This window comes from Spodoptera frugiperda, chromosome 14, assembly GCF_023101765.2.
Source record: "Spodoptera frugiperda isolate SF20-4 chromosome 14, AGI-APGP_CSIRO_Sfru_2.0, whole genome shotgun sequence".
Classification (NCBI taxonomy): Eukaryota; Metazoa; Arthropoda; class Insecta; order Lepidoptera; family Noctuidae; genus Spodoptera; species Spodoptera frugiperda.
In genome coordinates, this window is record NC_064225.1 from 4152760 (window position 1) to 4168354 (window position 15595).

The 15595-nt window shown below is 34.3% G+C and overlaps 1 protein-coding gene and 1 long non-coding RNA gene across 2 annotated transcripts in view; both read right to left on the minus strand.

The window, feature by feature from the left end:
- LOC126911422 (uncharacterized) overlaps positions 1-15595 on the minus strand; it is a 380164-nt gene that overhangs the window by 65962 nt on the left and 298607 nt on the right. The window lies entirely within an intron of this gene.
- Positions 2325-15595, minus strand: part of LOC118279290 (zwei Ig domain protein zig-8) — a 171577-nt gene continuing 158306 nt past the window's right edge. The window contains exons 5-8 of the mRNA XM_035598943.2: positions 14258-14390; positions 5603-5722; positions 4559-4759; positions 2325-2663 (exon numbers count right to left, since the gene is read on the minus strand). Of these exons, the coding sequence (XP_035454836.1) occupies positions 2530-2663; positions 4559-4759; positions 5603-5722; positions 14258-14390 (588 nt within the window). The 3' untranslated portion in view covers positions 2325-2529. The remainder of the gene's footprint in view (positions 2664-4558; positions 4760-5602; positions 5723-14257; positions 14391-15595) is intronic.

Below are 15595 nucleotides of genomic sequence, written 5' to 3' on the forward strand. Positions count from 1 at the left end.
ATATTTGGAGCAGTCGTCGAGCACTATTAAGGTATGCGTCCACAGGCCCGCATCGCACGCATCGTACGCATTCCGTATGACGTCATCGGTACGCATCGCATGTAGGCATTGCCGATGATGCGGTCCGTACGATGCAGATTAGTGGGCGCAGTTGTATGAGTTTCGAAAATGCGTTGCGTGCGATGCGGGCCTGTGGACGCTTACCTTAAACAATAATTTTGAATGTATTTGTGTTTTAATTTTTGTGTATATCCAAATTTATTTATTTTTTATTTTACTTTGCGTGCACTGTTTGTACCAAATAAATGATTTTTCTTTCTTTTCTTTGATTTCTTTCTTTCTAGCTAGTAAATAAATAAAAAAGTGTAAAATGACAAAGATTGCTGTAGTATTTCTTGACATAATATACATATAATTTTCAAGTCCTAGTAAAGTCTCTTATAAAGAAACTATACTTACATATGTGATACAGTTTATATAAATCCCGGCAATATAATGAAATTAAAATTCGACTTTATTACAATATCCATATAATTTATTTTACCCTAAACATATCAAAATGAAGGCTATTCTATACACAGTTCAATGAAAAAGGTTTTTAATTTACACAATAGTGACGAACGTGGATTGTTTGGATGGGACAAATTCATTTTATTATCAAGTTTAAAATTACAAAATGTTATTAAATGACTTAAAAAAAACAATGGAGGCTCTCCAATTTGACCTGTATGTAAATATGTTTGTGTACGATTATCTCGCGTTGGGCTGAACCGATTTTGATGTGGTTTTCAGCATAGTATTTTTCAGACTTAGAAAAATGTTTTGGGGACATTACCTGATTTAAACAAATGGAGGCTTGCCTTTTAAAAAAAGTATTCTATACTTCAAGTACAATAATTATTAATTCAAAATAGCAAATACAATAAATTAAATTATTTATTGGATTTTTTTTCACTGATTACTCGTTACATATTCCATATTACATATTCTTAGAAACACTTTCCATATCTTTAACCTTGAACAAATTCCATAAAAAACCACGTTCTTCTCAGTATCAATTTTAAAACTCCTCTTAAAGAAACACGACGAGATACAAAAACGTAATCTAAAGTGTAATTCGATAAAACCACTGAGCATGTTCACTGGTCCAAAAATGGCGGACAAAATCGAAATTAACAGTCGAAAATCAAAGACAGGGCACCCATCTTGTAACTTGAATATTTAATCACCCATTACATTTTGATCCGTCGAAATCCTTTAATTTAAAACCCATTGGACTGGGTCGGACACATTTAGAAATACGTACGAATTTAGGTTGTTAGTAATATATATTGGAGTCTAGGTATTTTGTATGTACTATAGAGCGCGCGGTACTACATAGTAGGCAGCTCCTTAGGTGGCGAAATTGGCTAACAAGAGTGAGGGTAATTAGACATCTAATAAGTCCACTGTCTATCTATCAGCTACATAATTCAAAAATATTAGACACGTATTTTTTAGGGTTCCGTAGCCAAATGGCAAAAAACGGAACCCTTATAGATTCGTCATGTCTGTCTGTCTGTCCGTCTGTCCGTCTGTCCGTCCGTCCGTCCGTCCGTCCGTCCGTATGTCACAGCCATTTATTTCCGAAACTGTTGGGCCTACATAGTTGAAACTCTGTAGGTTGATGTATTTCAATAACCGCTATTCGAATTTTGAATAAAAATTAATAAATTTAAAAATTAAAGGGGGGCACTCCATACATGGAACTGATTCAAAAAAAAATTTTTTTCAGCTAACATATCCGTGATGGGTGTCTATGGATAGGTCTTTAAAAAAGACATTAAGGTTTCTAAAACCATTTTTCGTCAAAATCAACCGTTTGAAAGTTAGACGCTTCCAAAGTAGAAAAATGAGTGTCCCCCCTCTAACTTTTAAAATAAGAGAGTGAGAAAACTAAAAAAAATATATGCTGTAGATTTCAATAGAAACTAACAACGAAAATTGGTTTGAACAAAATATCATTATTAGTTTTTAAAAAATAAAACATTTTCAAAAACCGTAAATATAACTTTGTCGTTCATACAAACACTACGTAAAACCAAGTTATTTTGTAAGTTTTATAATATGTCATCTACTTGCTGTTACGGAACCCTTCATGGGCGAGTCCGACTCGCACTTGGCCGGTATTTTTTTATCAGTCAGGCTCTGTTAGATTGGTACATTTAAGCCAATCAAAGCGCCAAACGAGCTCTCGTTTGTTAAACATAAAATAAAAACACTAACTAAGCCCTCAGTGTAAAATATTGCAATTTATCCTCCTTAACATTTCAATTGGTCTTCTATTGAAAACTAATTCGTATTAAAAACCAAAATACCAATATAATTCATAGTCTTTAAGACCAAAATACAAGCGTCCCTTCCAAAAAATCCACATCCGAAACTACCACAGCATAGTCTTACCAAAATCTAATTAAGACTCATTTTTTATATAATACAAATATAACAACAGCTTTCATTGCAAGTGTTGTTTCAGAACTTTTGTAATTTTCATCTAAACCCGTCGACCGTACTGGTGTATAGAGTAGCCAGAGTGCAATATAATGAGATGAGTAAATTAACCGATAGCGCGCACGGTGATGCTGTGTTTGCATTCCCATGCTGCATCGCTGCTGGCTGCTCGCCTGTTGAGAAAAAGAGAATAGGTTAAAAACAATATTTTTAAGCATAACTTAACACAACGTACAATATCAGTATAGCTGTTTACTATGTAGGTAAGAAAATAAAGATTGGTTGAGTATAGAGACAATAACTATTAATCAATGGTTATAGAGAATGTGGCTATTTTTTGGAGGAGGAAAATCATCCAATGTTTAATCCAGCGTTGGACGAGGCGAGAGGGAGTGTCCAGACTCTTACTGACTAAAAACCACTCCGTTCCTACTCCTGTTTTTGAGTCGGAGTCCCGGTAAACCTGCTAGATAGTCTGCAGCTCCGGAGGACATTCATGCTACAAGAAGAATAGCCTTGCATATGGTAATAGCATTCATCCTTTATTACATAGTATTTATAACATAACTGGTGAAAAGTAGGTATTATATGTTGCACATGTTCCTCTGCTTTTTTCTAATGGTATGTATGAATGTCCTTAGAAGCTCAAAGTTTTAATTCTATCTATATTAGTTCTCCACGGAATTTTCGTTCATGCCCTTGTCATACATTTCAAAACCTAGCCTAGCTCTTCTTAGCTAAAATTGTACGCCGCACCCTCAATTCTACTGTTAGGATAAATGATTTGCATGAACTAGGGTCCCTAGCTTGTTGTAACACGAAATGTTCTCAGCATTAGCACAAGATCTAGATTCATATGACAATTGTTTCGACCTCTATAAATAGGAATACTAATTATCCCTATATCTAGTGGGTGGTGTGTTTTGTATGTTACAAATAGCTTGTATTCCCTCAAGGTCTCAAAGGTCCACCTACTACACCCAATATAAGGTTATTATTCTGCTTATTTCATAGTAATAAAGATCATCCGTGTACCATGTTCTATATAGGGTGACTGGTAATTAGTGAACGATATTTAAACACGTGATTGTACTCATGATTACAAGCAACTTTCCCAAAGAAACTTTTTTTGTATACTCACTAGTTTTATTTTGCTAGTCTTCCGATAACGCAGGCGCGGGCACATCGCTGCTAATAGCTGATCATGCAAACGAAATTTAGTTGTTTTGTTATTGTAATAAAAATAAAACTAATAACTATACAACCTAAGTTTCTTTGCAAAAGTTGTTTGTAATCATGAGTACAATCACGTGTTTAAATATCGTTCACTAATTACCAGTCACCCTATACTCATATAAATCGAATTAAACAAACAAAACCAATAAACTATTAAAACATTTCCTTCAATCAACTCTTCAGTAACAGCTTAACGACACAAGTACCAAATTAAGCCTTATTATAGTTTATAGTCCTCTCAAGGGGACATTTCTTGAGGGCTTTGCACCCCCCTCTATCTGATATAATCTCTAAGTTGGCACTTACGTCACCCTTGTTAAGATAATGTGACCTAAATACTCGCTTCCCACTCCATCCGTATCGGATCAATCTGATGCTGTTTAAACTGAAGTTAAACTTGTAACTTTGTCGTTGATTAACTGGTTGTAAGTGACGGGATTTTCGGGTTGAGCTGAAGTAGTGTGGCTAGTCACCAAAAAATAAAATCACTATTGGTTTTAATAGGATATTACTGGGCATTTCTTTTTTTATTTTTGCCCTGCTCCAGGATTTTCTCCTATGTCGTGGGTGCGTACATGCAACAACAATTTGTGGCATTATAAGTTGCTCTGTGCGGGAATCTAACCCGCTACAAACTGCACGGCAACCAGTCGCCCAGCCACCTAGTCAACTGTGTAGTCGGTACAAAGGTATTTTTTATCAATTACGCTGGTATCGTCTCTAAGCTCCAAATGTTTATCAACGACCCAGAAAATTGAATCGATGCGAATTTGAGTGACATTTGCAACACCCAAAGGCACCAATTACCAATTAAAACTCTTTTTCTACTGACCGTTTATAACATGCACATTAACAGAAGCAGCTTCAGCCATAGTGGGCACACAGCTATAGTTCCCGCTGTCGCCAGGCAAGAGCTTCTCCACTGTCAGCCGTGACGTCAGCTGCTCCGTCCACTCCGTCTTTAGCCTCACTCGAGGCGGTTCCTCAACCAACTCATTCTCTTCTAGTTCCTTATATTCTATTATGTTTGATCCTGTTGAAAGAGTGGTTAGGTTAATTTTGTTATAATGTCATATGAACTGTCGTGAGACATACTAGATTAAATAAAAATCACGGTTTACTCACGTATCACAAAGAAGCTCTTCATCATGAGCAGCGTGCGCAGCCTACTCTAGTGACTCGAAACTAGTAGAGCTTTACGTGAGTAAACTGTGAGTTAAAAAAAAAATGAATAATTTTACTTCAATGTTATACTGTTTGAAATCTTGTTTAGAAATATTGTACTGTATTTGTAAAACAACGTATAAAATAATGTCCGCATACAACAAAATTAATGTATTACTATTTTATTTTAAATTTTCGAGAATATAGCTAAATAAATAGCAAGAGTCTATTTAACTGGTTGACAATAAAAATACAGATTTATTTAAACTGCAATATGATGTCACATGTAACAATAACATTGAATGTTTTTGATCGCTTTTTTTTTGCATTTCAGATGTTACTATTTGAACAATGGTAAAAACAATAATACACAATATTTTAATTGAAATAAATACGATTTGGTTTGTTGTTTGACTATGTAGCTTGACTAGTTTCAAGCCACGTTAGGGACTAATAGACAACGTATGTTAGCTTGAAATTAGACAAGTTACTTTATTACGCGAGCAAGTCTTTATAGTCATACAGTACGTAGTCATACAGTGAATTTATTTTGCAAATAGGCTACAGAAGTGCTCTTTTACACGTCAAAAATTACTTAAAAAAATACCAGATGAGTTCGGCTTGCTCTTACAGAAAACTCTCAGAATAAATAATTAATTTAATAAAATATGGTTATCATAATGTAGTTAATAATAATGTAAAAATAACTTACCCTTATACCAAAATATCGTGCCCAAGTCGTGTGGGCCCTGGCTAAGTATACAAGTTAGTGACAAAGAGCTGCCAGTCTTCACGTACAGGTCGACCGGACCGAGGATGTGCGCTTTCGCTTCTGTTAACAAGAAAAGAGAATAGATATTAATTAATAGTTTATTTATAGATTTACCTTGTTAACACAATACTAGTATTATTTGTTTTTCACCACTGTCAGGTATAACCGACAAGAACGTGTCATCTCTTAAGTAGGTATAAATTGTTTGTCGTCTATAGCCAACTGTAGCAATCAATGGATTAAATAAATATTAAGAACAATGTTGGAATGGGATATTTTGGTCGGTACAATTTTGTGGTAGCGACCAAAATGGCGATATATTAAAGAAGGGCCAAATTAAAATTAGTTTTAACCAACGACCTGAAAGACTGATGACTGTTGATAAAGCGAAAGAAGAATGTAAGATTCGTAGCAATTGGCGTTACATTGTCTCTGCCTACTCCATGGGAGACAGGCTGTTATAATGCCTGTATTTTGAACTTCAAAGATGACTTTTGTTTCTCTACTAATGTGGATAATATGTTCAATCTGAAATCTGTACCAATTTGCGTTAGCATAATTATGTTGTCACATATATGTATTTGTCTTACAGACTAACCATCTAATTTAGAAGTGGTCATTCTTTTTCCAGGCTACAGTTTAACCCAAACCAGAATAATGAACAAGGAACAGCATACTGTAAGGACTTCAGATGTAAGTATGAAACCACTATTTGTATTAAATGTAGTGGAAGTAGAACAAATCCTTGGGGAAATTAGTTGTTTGAGATACAAGCTAATTAAATTGAAGAACTTTGTTGCTATTTCTACCATTACACAAGTTTCTATTATTTTTTTTGTGTTGACATGCCTTTTATTCCCGAAGGGGTAGGCAGAGGTGCACATTATGGCAGTAATGCTGTACAATGTACATTGTACATACATACATACATACACTTTCCACCATTTGTATTATAAGTTCCATCAATGTAAACCCACTTTTTACGGTTTGTATTATAAGTCCCATGTAATAGGGGGCGAGTCTATTGCCATAATACTGGGCATAAACCCAGACTTCGTGCTACTAATGAGACATTTTCGGAAAACCGAATAAATCCCAGGAATACTTTGCCAGACCCGGGAATCGTGGTGATGTTGGCCAAATGACATCTTATAAGTATAAAAAAAAATTGAACCCGAGACCCCTTGCCCAGCAATCGTAATGGCGACTACTCGACCAACAAAGGCAGTCTAGTCAAGTTAAGTCTACACAAGTTTCTAGGAAACCATTATTGTATTCAAAACTGACAATATAATATTTCTAGTCTCAACGCTTACTAAAAAACATTTTTCAATATTAAGTATTCCTAATTAGAAAATGAAATCGGATTAAGATTTTTTATTCAGCCCCGAAATTTCCCGAAGTCACAAAATATTCATCAGAAAATTCGTTAATGAATTCACTTAGTTATTCCCAAGAGTAATTTAGGGAACAAAATATTCAACCTAAGTAAGAATACTTTCATACATTTAGAATAGCGTCATACATTTTTTAACAACTCGTTCGGAGTGTTTTACGGAGTAGACAATTTCGAGACTAAATTTTGCCTTAGGTAAGTACTGCGGAATTACCATTAAACCAAATCTACAACATTAAGACCGTAAGGACATTTCAAATTCAAATCACAATCGTAATATGAAAAATGTTCACCAAATCCATTCAGCTCTTACGGCTAAAATTCTTAATAACCCAAGTGTTTTACATAACAATAATAATTCTATGAATACATAAGGGTATTGTATAATCGGTGAAAGAGAAAAAACAAACTTTCTCTTTCATCGTCCTAATTTCGCAAAAGATGTTGTCTGTTAAGATATTAAAGACATAAGAGCCAATGAAGTACCTCCTAACCGTGATACAGCACGTATACAGTAGACAGAAAACGCCTCTTAAAACGATGAAGAAAAAATTAGGACAAGATTAAATCTGGCCAAGGTTGAAACCCTCATTCCACATTGTTATCGGAGGATTTGGAAAGTTCAAGAGGGGTACATGCAAATAGATTCTTTAGACACGGCTAATAAAATAAACAAGGGTGAAAAAAATAAGGATTTATTATAAAAACTTTTGCGAGGAAAAGATCGGAAATGTTAGAGTAAAAAGATAATTAAAGAAGATTTGTTTTTCTCAAAGGGGTAAACAAAGATATCTTGGAAACTTTTCGCCTTTGAGTGTCGCGAAAATATCTGAATTCTTCTCTTGTTGATTACCCTTTTATTGGGTAAAAGTAACACCTACGCAATATTAAAACAAGTCTTTACTGAGGAACTCGATTAAACCACGAATTATAAGAAGACATTCTGCCACACTCAATTTCGTTAGTAACGATTTTGTTCCGAAAACAATCACTAAGGACTGGGTTAAGTAGCCATCAAATGACTCTGAGTATGGCGGAAAATGTGTCACACATGAAGTGTGGAACTGCCATGCTTGGCCACGAATGGACCGGCTCGACAAGAGTGATACTACGACCTCGCAGAAAAGCTGTGAAACAACGCTTGCGTTGTGTTTCGTTGTGTGTGTGAAGTCACCGGATTATCCCCCTCCTAATCTTCCAAATCCCTGATTTCTCAACAACCCTTAAATTACTAACCCCTATAAGGCCGGTAAAACACTTTTAACGCCTCTGGTGTTTCGGGTGTCCATGGGCGACGGCGATTGCTTACTATCAGGTGATCCATCTACTCGCTTACTAGCTTACCATAAAAAACATACTCGAAAGCAGAAATCATTTACCTTTTCCAGAGATACCTTTTAAAATGAGAGATGTAAATGAATATATACATTATTTTGATGTTATCGTTTATTTTAAGTGAGATATCAGACATAAATATAATGTTATTGTGGCATGCCAAAGTATGAATTAAATTACGACACTATTACCATCATTTTACGTGTAAATAGGTTTTACTGTGATCTCAAATAACGACGTCATGAAACATAATTATATTTTATCATTGCGTGCCCTCAGCTGAAAAGCTTTTATTAGATTTCGTATCTAAAAACTTATTGAATAAAACTCATATTTGATTGCAGATTTCTTTAGCATTACTTTGTAATAATATTGCTTTTATTCCATTATATATGAGAGCAAATAAGTATGTTTTTCTAAGTCTAATATTTTTATCTTTATTTTCTAACTAAATAATGGTCTCCTTGGTATTTAGAGCAGAACCATCGCCATTGGTTTTATCTATTCTGTTTGATTTAAAGGACAATTTTTGTATTGGATATTGAATGGATTTAGGTTTGTTAGATAAAAATAGCTTACCAAAAGTAGTTTTATCCATAGCACTTGAATCTAGGTACAATTTTATTTATTGTATTTGTACCACTAATATTAGACAATGTATAAAGGATCTTCTACCCTACTAGATTACCTACTTCTAGCCTAGACTTCTATAAATAGGTAATACAATTTTTCAACTAAAAGATTACTAAGAATGACTGCACGGTTGGCGCCGTGGCTGGGTAACCGTCTGCTGCGTATCGTGCAGCGGTCTTGATTCCCGCACGAAGCAACTCTTTGTGTGATCCGCAAATTGTTGTTTTGAGTTTCGTGTCATGTGCATGTGAACTTGTATGTTTGTAAACGCATCTACGACACAGGAGAAAATCCTAGTGTGGGGCAACGTTTAAAATAAAACAAATGCTAATATGTCTTGGAAGACAAATGACAATTGTTTCCACAATAATGAATCTGGTTAAAATCCGAACTTTTATAAAGGCTAACTCCAAAAACAAAAACAAAACAAGATTTATTCAAGAAAATCATCATCAAAAACAAATTCATCTTCATTAATAATTTCAACACCGAATCCGTCTTTCATTATGATCTTACCAAAATAGTCTGATAAATCAAAAGTTCTTGTGACACCCAAAGACTCTAAAAACATCTTTAGCGTTTGACCCACTTCGTAAATATTCAAGTTTGGTAGCATGTTTTGCCGTGTCATTAGAACGGCTCAAGTGAGGCGAAGCAAGGCAAGACAGCGCAACATTAATGCCTTGTTTGCACTATGCTAGTGTTTTGGTCGAGTAGCAAGTATTTATAAATGTGTGTGTGGACTTGTATGTTTGTAAACGCACTTACGACACAGGAAATAATAATAAAATCTTAAAGTGAGGCGTCAATTTAAAAAGAGGTTTAAATTAAAACACACGCTTCTTATGTATGAGCGAGCGAGCGATATTGAAACTTAGTAAGTACATCTTCCAAGTTGTATGTACTTAATTTCTACGATTATTTAGACACCAGTGATATAATGTGAAGGAAACCATCGTGTGAAAATTTGGACTTGGCAAACTGCATTGAGCAAATTTGGTGATTAATGCTTAATCCTTGTGAGAAGAGGCATTTGGTCAACATTGGACACTTATAGGTTGTTGATGATGATGATAATGAGAATATTTACGAATATTTATTTAGTAGCTCTCTCTCGCTTCGATTTTGATACAAAAAGAGAAACTAAATACTCACAACTCGACCAAGATACCAGAGTAGTGTAAACAAGGCATAAGTGCTAAGGAAGCTTGGAAAATTGCAATGTCAAATGATGCCAGTTTTAGCCTTTGTATTGTATGTAGTTGTAAAGTTTGCGGTTAAACTTAGCTTGCATCAGTGATGAACGCTATTTCGCTTAGGTCATGGCTCATTCAAGTTACTTGATGTTTTAGTTCTGGATTTGAGATGTCAATCTTGGAGTTCAGTGGGTCTATTTTGTAAGTTTTCTTGTGTTGTCATCATTAGTGTGTCTGTAGTTTCTACTACCCCTTTGAGATGAAGGTAAATAGGGTAAATGGATCATGAGAGTATGAGTGTAAATTTTGGTTTGCAACGTCACGCCTTTTATCCCCGCAGGTGTAGGCAGAGATGCACATTACGTCACGCAATGCCGCTGTACAAAGTGGGTGTACATTGTATAGCAGCATTGCGCGACCCTTTTCACCATTTGTGTTATAAGTCCCATGTAATAGGGGGTTAGCCTATTATCATATACTGGGCACAATTTCAGACTTCGTGCTACTACTGAGAAATTTTCAAAAAACCGAAAAAAGCCCAGTAATACTTTGCCCGACCCAGGAATCGAACCCGGGACCCCTTGTCTGCCAGTCGCACTTGCGACCACTCGACCAACGACGCAGTCAGATGTATGTAAAATGAATATAACCCACATTAATATATGGCTCGTTTTATTTCGTCTTTTATTTATATCGAAATATAATTTGTAAATTTATCTATACATATAATAAAATCGTAGAAAAGTGCTGTCTGTACATTGAAAATAAAAATAAAAAAAACAGCAGGGGTTATTGTTATGTCGATGTCGAACCCAAAAATGTAATTAACTTTTTTTTTGTCTGTTTGTCTGTTTGTCTGTTTGTCTGTTTGTCTGTTCGTCTGTGCGCGCTAATCTCAGAAACGGCTGATCCGAGTTGGATGCGGTTTTCACGAATATATTGTGGGATGCTTAAATTTACATTTAGTGTTTGTTTCATGTCAATCGGTTCATAAATAAAAAAGTTATGTCAAATTAAAGAATCACGTCGAACATTCTATGCTTATACCATTAATCTCCGCAACTATTTGACGGATTTGGTTGAAATTTGGTACAGATATAGTTTAGAACCTTAGAAAGGACATAGATATATTTTTATTTCAAAAATCAAAAAATAAAAATAAGAAATAAATTATTTATAAATAATTCTATGTCGATCGTTACACGACTTCGGTTCATGTTATTGTTTTAATTTATCGAAAAAAAGTAAATAAATAGTAAAAAGGTATGAAAAAAATAATATCAATATAATAAAACATTTAGTACAAAGAAAATGCTCTAACGGAGTATAGATAATTCTATGTCGATCGTTACACGACTTCGGTTCATGTTATTGTTTTAATTCATCGAAAAAAAGTAAATAAATAGTAAAAAGGTATGAAAAAAATAATATCAATATAATTAAACTTTTAGTACAAAGAAAATGCCCGAACGGAGTATAAATAAATAATCCAAGTTGTCTTTATCCTCGATAGATGGCGTTGGGATCGAAATAGATCGCGCTATGGTTTCGTTACATTCATTTGGTTGGGTATCGGCCGAGCGCTTCGGTACTATCGTAGAAAAAGTGTATTATCAGTCGTATGATTATTTCGACACCAGCAATTTATACTGCGCTAACTCAAAAAGCGTACTTTACAGTAGAGGCGTTTAAAGGGAAAAACGTGATAACTTTTACATTAATTAAGATACTTTTTTGAAATTTGGTATGCTTAATATTAAATTTATTCATTGTAATATCTCATATTTATATTTTCTTAATTATTTCTATTTTTTGATTTAGCGCAGGTTAGCCGTATACAAACGTAATTCATCAAAAAAATTTACATCTTATACACGTCTAACTTATGTTAGCGTAGTGTAGTACGGGACGTCGTAGTGCATGATCAATCATCTGATGCATTTTTTTTGATTGATTTCAATATTTTATAAAGAACATGTACTTACTCACAAAAATAATAGTCAACGTACCATTAATAAACTAATTAATACGTTAACACATAAGTATTTACTATGTAAAAGTCGCTAAGTCGTTCATTTTACAGACGAACAAGTATACACACGAACGCACTAAACTACGCTAACTATGAGTTAGTGCAGTGTTGCACGAACTTTGACCAAAGTGATCCCCGCGCACACTCCGCTAATAATAGTTGGCGTAATATAAATCGAGTGATTTCAAAAAGTACCTTTACTTAGCGTTTTATAAGATTTGTAACTTTCTTATTTTTGCATATTTCTTCTCAATTTTTTTATGACGTATGTAAACACACATTTTAAGCAACTTGGCATAAAAAAAGTTTTTTCTAAATTTCGAGTTAGCGTAGTATAAATTGCTGGTGTCGATTTGTCTGTAGTGGTCCTGCTGTTTCGTATATTCTAAATTGGTTTCGTTGTATTTGTCAATTAATAAGTTTATTTGTTGGGTTTTCCTGGTGTTTTGGTTAAACTATTTAACGTAGGTTTAGTTTGATATCGATTATTAGTAGTTACTGTAGTTAGTTTTTTTAATAAAATTGTAAGTCTAATTTATAAATTAATTAGATTAGATTTAAGTCGTTTCTTTTAAATTATTTAGTTTAAGCTTGGTTATTATAGCATAGAGGATAGGTTGTAATATAGTTTCTTTTTTAATTGTTATAAATTCGTAATTCGTAGCTTTCTTTAGTTTTAAGTTAGTTTAAGTCCGTTTTTAAACTATTTTTTCAATGCCCTAAGTGAGTATACATCTATTAAATTCAAACGCAGAGCTCATTATGTTGATTTTTGAAGAGTTCCCTGGAATATCTTCCACATCTCATTTTTGAAGAGATCCCGCGAGATCGGGAACTATGTGGTTAAAACCAAAAATTTGCCGGAAGTCACTATTCCACGCGAACGAAGTCGCGGGCAAAAGCTAGTTCGAAATAAATTTCGTATTTCACTTAAAATTTTTAACGACGTACAAAATTTAATGAAGCCACGGAACAAATAACAAGCTGAAGTTGACAATGGGAGAAATAATTTAATTCCCTGTTACACCGAGGAAGTCAAAATCGAAAGCCATTCAAACACACATAAAACAAAAACAACCACTCAAGATGGTTTTGGTGATAAACAATTTCAAACGAAAGTAGTTTCATGTTTCTAATCAATCAGGAAACGACTGGCGTGACGACTTAAATGGCTTTTCAAACGATTGACCTCAGCTGGGAGTAAAGCAAGAAAATTCCGAAGCAAAATATTTGAAAATAAGAGCAAAACAATTTCGTTTTGCTAAGAATTGTTCACTGGCTTTTGTATGTTTTGTTATAAAAACTCCTGTTAACGACTCTGCATTGCGGATGATAAAATTAGACTTCTGAAGAACGTTGTCACCTTCATTTGGAAGAGAGCAAACATTTCTTTTTATTATCGTCATGTCTTTATACTTTGGGATTGTTCAACGAGTGGTATTGTGTTCTGATAAGTTTTTTTTGGAGAAATTACGTTGTTTTTTTATGAGATTGTTTCGTTCGTTGTTGATCGTAAATTTTTTAAAGGTGGGTCAATTATGGTTCTTTTATTGTTTGCCAGTGATTCTATTGGTAGTTTGCACTATAATATCAAAATTGAAAAAAAAAAACAAAGGCAAGGATTTCGGGCTTCAGGTGAAATTCCCAAAATTAGGGCCTAAAGTATTTGAAGACAATTGGTTGTCTTGTCGGAATCCATTTTGAGAATTTTGGAATAAAATATGGTATTCTAAGAATTTTAACGCAAATTCCAGTTTTATTGAAGTGTATGTTAATACTACTACAATGGTAGGCTTAAATAATAAAGTAATAAAAATTTTAAAACAATAAAAAAAGAAAAATTCTCATTCCACTTTTTCCATCCCGCTTTCCCCAAGCAAAGTTTCCCAAAAATATTAATTGGACCCTAACTACGTTTAACAAAATCATTTTCCTTCAACTTTCAGTCACGTACGGCCGTCTAAAAGATTAGAAATTAAAGTAATTACTATAATTGGACTTACCAACGACGTTCAGTTGAAAAGCCAAAGACATCTTCGGTTCTGTATTCACTTGACATTCGTAGATCCCCGCGTCTCTCTCTTGTGGGAATTTTATTTGAAGCGTCCAATTTTCTGACTTCTCCGGCCTGATCACCTGGGAGAAACAGATTTACTTTTGTTAACGGAAACAGATCTCTATCGCTAAGTACATAAGTTCTAAAACCACTAGTTCCACTTTGAGCTATGTGAGGGTTCCTTTGGAGATTCAATTTGCAGATTGGGAGATATCGTATTGAAGTTAGGCGTTATCTTTAGTGAATAGCTGAACTTGTATGGAAGGTCTAATAGTGTTGGTTGTAAACCTCCGTTTATGATATAGGTCTTAATTATAAGATGGTGCGATTGGAACGTAAATTATAATCGTTGTGGAAATAACATGTTTACCTTTAAGTACCTATTTTAATCGTATATCATTATTTATAGTACCTGCCTTAGTTGTGATTAATAAGTAGTTAGAGATTTCGTGGTCAGTAGGGGAAAACCGGGAGACTTGCCCAGGTAGGAGAGTTGAACCACCTTTCAAAATTGTATTTGGATTTAGTGCGAACGAAACGTCAAAACATTCATTGGTCGCACTCAAGAGGCCAATCATAAGTATGCAACCATTTTGCATCTTAGTGGTGTGGTTCGTCAGTGACAATGTAAAACGTGTTTCTGTTGCTGCGGAGTATATTTTTTTGTTTTAAGTAGTTTTGTGATTGCTGTCGTATTTATTGAGGTACGTATTGTGTGTTGATATTATTATATTGCCAAACAAATGTAGTTTGACATGTGCTTAGTGTTTTTTCTCTACGATCAACGGTTTTTGTTTGTCATAAACTAAATTGGGAATTAGTGTGAGCGGGAGAGTTGCACCAGGGTGGTTGCGGGAGACTTGCTCAGTGGTTCATGTCTCCCTGTGCAGGGAAATTATACCTACTTAGTATATTTTTTCTGTCTTAATATAATTTATTGTTTTTGCAGTGCCAACTTGTACGATGCCTTTTCAATACAAGCCTCCTGAAAATGCTCGCAAACGAAAAAAACTCACAAAAATGGAATTGCAAAATGCCATAGATGAAATTAAGGGAGGCGCTTCTATTCGACAAACTTGAAAAATAAATATGGCATTTTTGAAACAATTTTATAAAAAAAAACCGGCCAAGTGCGAGTCGGACTCGCCCATGAAGGGTTCCGTAGTAGCAAGTAGATGCCACAATATAAAAGTTATAAAATAACTTGGTTTTGCATAGTGTTTGTATGAACGACAAAGTTATATTTGCGGTTTTTTAAAATGTTTTATTTCTTAAAAACTAATAA